The 10,161-nt window shown below is 40.9% G+C and overlaps 2 protein-coding genes across 6 annotated transcripts; one reads left to right on the top strand and one right to left on the bottom strand.

Annotated features, from left to right (window-relative positions):
• Nucleotides 1-2,582: 2,582 nt before the first annotated feature.
• On the bottom strand, nt 2,583-8,413 carry thg1l (tRNA-histidine guanylyltransferase 1-like). 5 transcript variants are annotated; one of them, XM_085290140.1, is made up of 7 exons: nt 8,283-8,413; nt 7,345-7,542; nt 7,081-7,257; nt 6,814-6,983; nt 6,642-6,730; nt 4,866-4,973; nt 2,583-2,926 (listed from the first exon to the last, which is right to left on the bottom strand). In XM_085290140.1, the coding sequence occupies exons 2-7, from the start codon at nt 7,530-7,532 to the stop codon at nt 2,765-2,767; spliced, it is 894 nt and encodes a 297-aa protein (XP_085146266.1). In that variant the 5' UTR covers nt 7,533-7,542; nt 8,283-8,413; the 3' UTR covers nt 2,583-2,764. The 5 variants fall into 5 exon arrangements, with proteins under 5 accessions (XP_085146266.1, XP_085146271.1, XP_085146252.1 ...); XM_085290145.1 differs by having other exon boundaries at nt 7,345-7,458; nt 8,283-8,411; XM_085290126.1 differs by lacking the exon at nt 8,283-8,413 and adding an exon at nt 7,762-7,815.
• Nucleotides 8,064-10,161, top strand: lsm11 (LSM11, U7 small nuclear RNA associated). Its single transcript, XM_085290117.1, has 4 exons — nt 8,064-8,564; nt 9,016-9,155; nt 9,230-9,313; nt 9,632-10,161. Exons 1-4 carry the CDS (start codon nt 8,111-8,113, stop codon nt 9,956-9,958), a joined length of 1,005 nt encoding a protein of 334 aa, XP_085146243.1. The 5' UTR covers nt 8,064-8,110; the 3' UTR covers nt 9,959-10,161.

The raw sequence follows: 10,161 nt of genomic DNA, 5'->3' as shown, positions 1-10,161 counted from the left end.
GCATATGCTGTCTTTAAATAACTGCACCACTTGTTCTAACATGTTCTGCTATCTGAACTTTCTAGGCCACACGCTGAACCACTGGACGGACTGTTTGCCAATGACTCAGGCAGGCAGATTATATATGTTATTAAAGTAACATACAGTATAATATAGTATATGCTGATATTTTAATTACTATATAACTGTATCTGTATATAATTGTTCATGAAGTCATTCTAGATAATGACCGCTGTATATTTGAAACAAAAAGGCCTCCGTATTAGAATTTGCTCCACATCTGTGCTTAGAAAGTTAAATTCTAATTACATAAAATACAGTACAGCTAAATGCTTTTAACAAGGTCACAGAACCAAAAATATCAACTGCAACCGAGTCCACCTAAAGTAACAACATACAGTAGGCTCCTACTAGTTTACAGTGGGGCAAAAAAGTATTTAGTCAGCCACCGATTGTGCAAGTTCCCCCACCTAAAATGATGACAGAGGTCAGTAATTTGCACCAGAGGTACACTTCAACTGTGAGAGACAGAATGTGAAAAAAAAATCCATGAATCCACATGGTAGGATTTGTAAAGAATTTATTCGTAAATCAGGGTGGAAAATAAGTATTTGGTCAATAACAAAAATACAACTCAATACTTTGTAACATAACCTTTGTTGGCAATAACAGAGGTCAAACGTTTACTATAGGTCTTTACCAGGTTTGCACACACAGTAGCTGGTATTTTGGCCCAGTCCTCCATGCAGATCTTCTCGAGAGCAGTGATGTTTTGGGGCTGTCGCCGAGCAACACGGACTTTCAACTCCCGCCACAGATTTTCTATGGGGTTGAGGTCTGGAGACTGGCTAGGCCACTCCAGGACTTTCAAATGCTTCTTACGGAGCCACTCCTTTGTTGCCCGGGCGGTGTGTTTTGGATCATTGTCATGTTGGAAGACCCAGCCTCGTTTCATCTTCAAGGTTCTCACTGATGGAAGGAGGTTTTGGCTCAAAATCTCACGATACATGGCCCCATTCATTCTGTCCTTAACACGGATCAGTCGTCCTGTCCCCTTGGCAGAAAAACAGCCCCATAGCATGATGTTTCCACCCCCATGCTTCACAGTAGGTATGGTGTTCTTGGGATGCGACTCAGTATTCTTCGTTCTCCAAACACGACGAGTTGAGTTTATACCAAAAAGTTCTACTTTGGTTTCATCTGACCACATGACATTCTCCCAATCCTCTGCTGTATCATCCATGTGCTCTCTGGCAAACTTCAGACGGGCCTGGACATGCACTGGCTTCAGCAGCGGAACACGTCTGGCACTGCGGGATTTGATTCCCTGCCGTTGTAGTGTGTTACTGATGGTGACCTTTGTTACTTTGGTCCCAGCTCTCTGCAGGTCATTCACCAGGTCCCCCCGTGTGGTTCTGGGATCTTTGCTCACCGTTCTCATGATCATTTTGACCCCACGGGATGAGATCTTGCGTGGAGCCCCAGATCGAGGGAGATTATCAGTGGTCTTGTATGTCTTCCATTTTCTGATGATTGCTCCCACAGTTGATTTTTTCACACCAAGCTGCTTGCCTATTGTAGATTCACTCTTCCCAGTCTGGTGCAGGTCTACAATACTTTTCCTGGTGTCCTTCGAAAGCTCTTTGGTCTTGGCCATGGCGGAGTTTGGAGTCTGACTGTTTGAGGCTGTGGACAGGTGTCTTTCATACAGATGATGAGTTCAAACAGGTGCCATTCATACAGGTAACGAGTGGGGGACAGAAAAGCTTCTTACAGAAGACGTTACAGGTCTGTGAGAGCCAGAGATTTTCCTTGTTTGAGGTGACCAAATACTTATTTTCCACCCTAATTTACGAATAAATTCTTTACAAATCCTACCATGTGGATTCATGGATTTTTTTTTCACATTCTGTCTCTCACAGTTGAAGTGTACCTCTGGTGCAAATTACTGACCTCTGTCATCATTTTAAGTGGGGGAACTTGCACAATCGGTGGCTGACTAAATACTTTTTTGCCCCACTGTAGGCTTCCAGCAGCCATTCATACTGAGCCGGTCATTTATAAGTGTGATGATAACTACCCCACAGCGCACATGTCAAGGATAAAGTGTATGCAGGGTGTGTGAGGTATTCTTAGCTCCGATGACAGTGCAGCCCATTCACGTCTCTAAATGGTAAGCTGGCTTCAAGACAAGGCCGTGAGTTCCTGTCAAGGTATTGATTTCTGCTTTACTCTGCTTATTTCTTTTCTTACTGGACACTGCAAGGGAATGCTTTGCAGAAGTAGTATTAAAACTCAAGGATTAGAATTTTAAGGTAAAATAGATTTGACACATGCTGAATACCCCTGAGTAATAAGAGCAGGAGACCAAGAGAAAATATGTCAAACGTACTGAAAGATCAAGTGTTGGTAGTATTCTAAATGTCATTCATGGTATCAGATGAGGGCATATTTTAGGAAAGGCAACCTTAGGAGAGCCACATGCAGGAGTAAATAGATATCACACTATTAAAACACTCACATCTGCTTTTCTTTAAACATGACAGACATCATTATGCAGTCAAAGAAGGGAAGTTCCAACATATTAGGAACATTTTTATATATGAAAGTAAGAATACATTGGATCTTCATGGGTAACATGTCATTTGACACAAAGTCAATATAAAGCTGTAGCTCTGGAGTGGCTGCTTAAAAGGGTCCGCTTCCGACCACCTCCGAGGTCAGATGCGTTCAGAGTTGTTCTCCTTCAACAGGAAAGGTTCGGTTAGCAGTTGTCATCCTCCAGGATGTCTGGGTGCTCCTCCCAGAACTGCTCTCCTATAAGGTCACAATGGTAGGCCTCTACCCTCCTCCTGCTACGTGTGACGGGCATGTCCTTTTCCTCCCCATTTGGCAGCTTTGTGCGTTTAATGACAGTCTCATCTCGCTAGATAAGACAAATGAGAAAATTGATTAATATAAGTAGTTCAACATTTGGAGAATAGATAAGCAGTACATAATCAATCAGTCCGGTACCTAAACCCTGTAAAATTATTTTGTGGGATTTGGTTTTGAGTGCATTTAAAAAAAACCCCTCAGAGGAGCTGGTGCAGTGTGATGCAACCTAACTTAAATTTCTATGAAACCAGCGTTTCCTGCAGTTAGTGTCAGGACTACATCCAGTGCCACAGCAAGTTGCAGCCTGACACACTACACATTACAGTGATTTATACTTTGTTATTTATTTATACATTTGATCCTATGAAAATCTCTTCTTTCCTTTTCTTTGTTTTTGTGTGAGTTTAAATTTCCCTTTCACAACCAAGGAGCATCTAACTGCATAAATAAATGTCCTATTAAAGGAATTGCTACTATTACATGAAAAGGAAATTTCTAAAAATGGCTTCTTGCTATGTTAGTGGCAGAACTCTTTTCTCTTACACTCCATCCACAATGTGAGGTCATGTGCAATAAAAAAAGTGTATGCAGCTGCTGACATTTCTCTTTCATGTACAACAACAGAAATACCAATAAAGGGGAAAAAAGGCAGTGTGGTGATTTTAATGTTTCAATCTCAGACTTCACTGCTTCTAACAAGAAGAAAAACAGACACCATTTGAAAAAGCGAGCCGTTAGTGTGCTTAAACATGCAAAAACAACCACAGACTATATAAATATGGTCACACCCATGGCCCACTGGTTTGTGGACTACTGTTTTGAGTTTGAGAGAGAGGCATTTTGACTGGTGTTATAAATCCTGATCTAACTAGCGAGGGGTGGATGTGACGGAGAAGAAAACTGATGTTGCACCATACAATAGCAATCTATCAACCATAAGGCAGCCATTCTAAAATGCATACCCTGCTTTAACATCTATTTCACAGGAAATTTGGGAATAACTTAAAAAAATAAATAAAACAATGTGTATGTTAAGGTAGGACTTTCAAAGTTTCAAAAGGTGCGACTTTTACTTTGAAGGCTAATCTTCCCCCTATCCAATTTGCGTCACACTTTCTCAAGTTATTACTGTTACGCTAGTAGTTAGCAAAAGCTTGTGGACAAACAGGAAGAACCGCAGGCAACCTTGGAAACCTGCTAGCAACCAAAGCAATCACTATGAGCTTTTGGGTGCAGCATCTTCTTTGCAAATATTTCACCAAGGAAGATCCAGCAACCTCCAGGTACTCCACTGCCAACCAGTAGAAGAATACACATGTTTCCCTACTGGTCCAATATGGCAGACAAATCTTAAGCAATGTCTACGTGATGTGAATGAGAAACCTCATAACAAGGGAATTGATTTATGCAAGCACAAGAGTTGATCCTGCTGGCTATTTAAAAGAATTCAGGTTTTTAGGCATTTTTTTAAACCTTGGATTCAATTTCTGGACAACAACAAACTTCTATGTACAGGTTCTGACGTCACCTCAAACTGTTAAAAGGTTTTGCCCTAACTTTTTGACACAGAATTTGGTGCATTGCCGCAGGTGGAGCAATTCGTCTGGTTAATTCCAACAAAAAACTCTGACATATTAACTAGGTACTGAACCCCCATGCAGACTGAGTCCAATTTCTTACAGGGACAAGTGGCGTTCATGCACATTAGATTAAGCAATAATAGATTTCGTGCCATGGATGTCCAGGGCTGCACATGTACCGCACTGATTGGATCAGCGTGTCCCTGCACTTCACTGAGAGGCATACCTAACCTGATGAATGGAGGTGGGTGGACTGATCAAAATATCAATAGTATTGACACAAATGCCTGTATCGGTATCGGACTGATAATTGCGTGATAGGATCTATACTTTGTTTCTATCCTTTGAGTTTAGTAGATAGCCCACGGAATAGGGGAATAGATTTAAAACCCTTCTTGAGCACCTCACCTTTTCCCAGATGAGGGTGGTACCTTTCTTGTGGACGGCAGATTCATTGTTGTAGTTGATACCAAATTCTGTGAAGAGGATCTCATTTTTATCTCCAGCCAATGTTCCCTGAAAAAGGCAGAAATACTGTGAGACATCCAAACTTAGGTGTGTAGCTACACAATCCCTCACATGGTCTTTAGATAGTACAGTTTTATAAACAGCTACAACAAAAGCATGACAGGAACACCACCGCCCACCAAACCGCTGGTTATATATAGTGGCTGTTTCTTTTACTTTGGAATTAAAACTAGAAGAAAATCAACAAGAAATAAATAGTAAACCACTCTGTCATTTTTTTGTTATTATTTGTTGTTGTTATTATTACATAGGAATTATGAACCATGAATGTTGGATAAGGTATAAATAAATAACTCATGCTGCCTAAACATCCACCCAAAACCCATCAGCTGGTTCCAGACAGCCCCCACAAGAATGAGGTGATTTCCAGAGGACAGCTGCGTCAGTCTGTAGCAGCTGTCATAGCTAGTGACAGACCTGTTCCTGTACACACTATTTTAATGCACAGTAATAAATTGTTCACAATGACGTAGCTGAAAGCTTACATCTTTTAAATAACCTCTTTGTTTACTCGGATGAAATATCAGAAATAGTACCTTGAAACTTATCAGCCCCTAAAGCCAAGTGTTGTGTAAGTATATAAGTGATATTATTAAATGGAGAAGATGTTTGTTTTGTTTTTAAACTGAAATTATACTGATAGATGAATTTTTACAATTAAGACATTCTTAGCTAACGAATCAACCAATTTATTCATTTTCACAGTCCGGGTAGGTAAACTTATATATTTGGGTTTATTACTTTTTGCCAGGTCATGTAAGTTTGTGTTGATGGATAGCTCTACTTGTTTGTTATTGTGGTCTTGGCTCACTCATTTTATACTCTGATTTTTGGGAAATCTGTTGTTCAATAAATATAACACTAATACATAACTAAGAAGTTGTTCTTATGGCTACTTGGGACTCAGGGGAAGGGGATGCCTTTTTCATATTGTGCCAACTGGGGGCTCATCGCCTGTTTCCTCGCTTTTTGGTGGTCTGGTGAGTTATTTGTTTCTGGTTGGCAGTTTTCTATAGCGTGTGGGGAAATAATGGAAATAATCCCTTTCCTAATAGTTTTGGGACCTCACCTTCCTTCTAGGAAATGTTAAAAGGGCAGATTTGCTTACTGTGGCTAATTCACAATATTCAATACCCTAAATTAACCTTTTAATTTACAAGTAATAGATAATACATAACTATATCAGCACCAGCCATCACTGCCACTAGCTTGTTCCTGATGCTGTTTAGGAGACCAGATACTCGTAGTTGAAAAGCTTTATACCTACCATAACGTATCTGTAGCCAGAAAGAAAAAAATCACCAAGTATGGCAATCAATTATCCTTTATATGGCACATTTTGAGAGATGTGAGCATTCACTGTTGTTTTTTTCTGACACATGATCAGCTGATATGGATCTACAAAACATGCTGCTGGAATCTATTGGTAGGTAGAAGCCAGTGTGTCATTTGGGACATGGTACACTTTGAATACTGTGTGGATGACCTTGACTATAAGCGACAGTCTTTAACATATCGATGCTTACAACCTTAAATATGTGGGCATTACCTTAATATGATTTTTTGATGATACCTTTTTCAAATACTTATATCTGTTAATAAGCACTTGCAGCTGCCAATTTACACTCAAAAATACATTAATCAATTGTGTTTCACCTTTAAGCGATCCTCTGCCTGTGTTGTGCTGAGTCCTTTTCTTTGCACTAACATCCAAAACACTGTGTTGTACAAATTATTTATGTGACCTTAAAGAAACAGAGACACAATGTGACATATTTCCACCACGCCAAATGTGTGATTTACCATTCAGAGCATCATTTGCACTTACAGTCTGCCTGCCTCCAGCTAAGGTAGTCTCTAAGGTTACGATTGCTAGGATATAGGACCACCCGTCCGTCAAATCCCGGAGGGTACAGGAGGGGCTGATTCTCAAAAAACTCCTTCCAGTAAAACACGTACGAGGAGGAGAACTGGGAGGCCACGTGGGTCATGAGCTTACTGTAAGGAAAAGAGGGGACAAAATGAAGTCAGATAAAATGCTAGAAGATGTCTGTGTGAAAATTATGTTATTCAACATTATGTAAAACATCAGCACCTGGCTCTTCTTTTGAACCAGGTAGAAGACCGGTTGAAAACAAAGCTGAACTCATCACTTTGGCCATAGGCAACAACAATATCCTCCAGTTCTTCCATGACAGAGCGTGCACTCCTTGTCATCAGCCCCAAGGCCCTGTCGTCATTGGGCTTTGCAAACTTGTGCTGCTCTGCAAACCTGAAACACATAATGCATTAAGACGCCAAAACAACAATTTGGATTCAAATAGCTCCTGGTGTTTTAGCGCAAATGAAGAATACTCACTTGTGAAAATTGCGACCATCCAGTCTCACGACAATGTAGCAGTTCCGCAGACAGGTGTCATCTGTTTCGAAGTTGCGCACATACTCAAACTTACTTTTGGCCATGTTACTGGATCTGGAGAAAAGACGGACCGAAGGTGTAAGAGAACAGCACGAAACACCAAATCTGCTCGCTGTACTAATTAGCATTGGGATGATCCTGAAGAGAAAGCACAAGGAGCGAAAATTATATGTCAACAGTGGGAAAATATTCAGTCAAAACGGACAACTACTATGATATAAAAAACTAAATTCAATAACTTCAAATGATGGAAAGTGTTATTATTAAAATGATCTGTGTTATACGTATGTCAGTTCTCTATTTAGAGAATATATAAACTAAATATATCTAAATAATAAGAATAATTCTCTTCCGCACATTCAAACACGTTGGTTTGTATACGGTCCGCCCAGAAATTGTGTCGTAGAGGAACTACAATCACCCGGAACACAAATTTTCGGAGCTACGGTAGACTTAAAATAAAACGCAAATAATTTCCCGTTTCTTCAGCCACCTTAAAAATAATGCTTCAATTTTCAATTTTTTTGGATGCTTTGCGGAATTTTTTTTTAAGTTTTAAAGATTTTACGAAAGTAATTTGCTTTCTAGCGCCATCTTGTGCCTAAATAGAAACTAAACTAGATACTGTACATCTAGGAGGCTATGGGACTTGTAGTCCAGTTGATAAACACGACAAAATACCCAGAATTCCTCGGTTGTTTTGAACATGGAGGAGAGGGAAAAAAGAAGTGTAAATTCAGACAGTAAGGAGACGTTGTCAGCACCCTGCTCCAGCCCGGCCTCGGCGCCGGAGGCTGGCAGTAAAGCCGAGGACGATGGCGCAGATAAACTGGACGTCTGCTCGGATAAATTTGATCCACTCTTGGCCTTGTACTCACCGACAGTGCAGCTTCCCATCCCAAACATCAAGTGCTTCAACAACGTGGCCGAGTACGAGAGCTTTCTGAAGGGCGGCCGCGGGAGAGCTAAACCGGAGAACGTGGAGAAAAGGCAGCGTAAGGCGATGAAAGGCGTGATTGACCTGGAGCGCATCGAGAGGCTGAAGAAACTCATGGTGAACAACCCGGTATCTGAGTCAGAGGAGGGAGAAAGCAGCAGCGGCACGACGCGGAGGAAGAGGAGGCAGAAACCTGTGAAAAATGTCCTGACGAGAATGCCCCGTAGGTTCAACACTCATCATGTAATGTGTTGGAGACCTAGTCCCGCCTGGGCAGTTTCACTGAGCCGCTTTAAACTTTAGGAGGGACTAGAATACGCTATTTGTATTTATTAGAATACACTAAGAACTGACAGACTACCCCAAATAAACCGACAAATAAAATAAAATGTCCCAGTAAAATAGGACTACTGGAGTAATAAAAGACGCAGAATGGCTTGGTTGGCAGGTTCCTAGTTGTGGTTTACGTATAACCCCTTTGCCCCCAATAAAATGAAAACCACATTACAACATTACACACACACACATATATATATTTCATTTTTAAAATATTTTATTCATAATTTTAGCATTACTTGTTACTTTAAAGAAGCATCAGTTTTAGCTGAATTCCCTGTATCATTTATCATAATAGGCAGAAGCAGCTGTGCGACCTGCTTGTCTTGTGTTTTCAGTGTGTAAAGGCAGTCCTCTGGGGGAGCTGTACCGCTGCGTGGAGGAGAGGATAAGAGTCAAAGTTCACGTCAGGACTTTCAAAGGTCTGAGGGGAGTGTGCTCTGGCTTTGTCGTGGCCTTCGACAAGTTCTGGAACATGGTCAGTGATCTCATGTGGCATTCTTGAACTACGCAAATTTCGTATCTTAATCGTTGGTTATCTCTCGCTGTCAGGCGATGGTGGATGTGGATGAAACGTACAGAGAGCCTCTGTTTGGAGAGGCTTTCTATCATGAGAAAGCCCTCACCACTACACGGGTAATGGATGAGTTTTCATTCTATACATATATATATATATATATATATATATATATATATATATACACACACACACATGAGTAAAATTTTGTCCTTCGATTTTCTAAGGAAAGCTAGAAACATTTAGTTTCTAATGACTACTTCATAATAACAGCTATCTGTGCTTTGCTGATTAAATGCTTGCAAGCAAGCTGACAGTAGTATTGCTGGCTTAAATTGTAAAGGTCTTTTTACATATACATATAGAGCACACGGAGCGCTTTTATGTGGTTCAGTTGGATGAAAATCTTAAGAATGATCAAATCTTTGTATCTGCAGCTTTTTGAGAAGCTAAGTCTCCAGGAAACCTCTGAATGTGCTGAGTCGGTGAAGAAGCAGCCTGCAGATTCTCCCAAAGAGACTCCAGAAAGTCGTTCTTCTTCTCCTGCCGTTGGTGTGAGAGGAGACAGCAGGACAGCAGACTCAGATCTGTCAGGAGCTGCTGAAACCGAAAAGGATGCAAACAAAACACTGCTCGTGGTCCAAAGTCCACAGGCTCGCCAGAAGAAAGAAACCAAGACGTACGGCAAGGTCCATACGCGCCACATCAACCAGCTGTTCATCCGTGGCGAGAATGTCATCCTGGTTAACCCCCAGCCGCTCTGATTTTCACTCTTACATTGATCCCGGGCAACAATGCAGGGTTTTTTGGAGCATTCTGCGCTAACTAGTACTGACAAATTCTAGAGATTCAGATGGATCACAGACTGATGATTTCTATCATATTGATATGGAGGTTTGTCTTTGCCCACCAGAGAAATGATTTTGCTTTTGATAAATAAAAGCTTTCCAGTTGTAATTACAGAAAA

Source organism: Mchenga conophoros, linkage group LG2 (assembly GCF_057382185.1).
Source record: "Mchenga conophoros isolate Kocher_MC1m ecotype Shallow Benthic linkage group LG2, M_conophoros_male_GT1.1, whole genome shotgun sequence".
NCBI lineage: Eukaryota > Metazoa > Chordata > Actinopteri > Cichliformes > Cichlidae > Mchenga > Mchenga conophoros.
This window is presented reverse-complemented; position numbering and strand designations above follow the sequence as displayed.

Excerpts from the sequence above, each read along its gene's own strand:
- thg1l (XM_085290126.1), bottom strand. Across the intron at positions 6,984-7,080 it reads TGGTTCAAAAGAAGAGCCAG|TAAGCTCATGACCCACGTGG; the intron begins GTGCTGATGTTT and ends TTTTCCTTACAG. Across the intron at positions 6,731-6,813 it reads TAGCTGGAGGCAGGCAGACT|GTCACATAAATAATTTGTAC; the intron begins GTAAGTGCAAAT and ends TGTTTCTTTAAG.
- lsm11 (XM_085290117.1), top strand. The coding sequence starts at position 8,111 with ATGGAGGAGAGGGAAAAAAGAAGTGTAAATTCAGACAGTAAGGAGACG. Across the intron at positions 8,565-9,015 it reads TGTCCTGACGAGAATGCCCC|TGTGTAAAGGCAGTCCTCTG; the intron begins GTAGGTTCAACA and ends TTGTGTTTTCAG. Across the intron at positions 9,156-9,229 it reads TCGACAAGTTCTGGAACATG|GCGATGGTGGATGTGGATGA; the intron begins GTCAGTGATCTC and ends TCTCGCTGTCAG.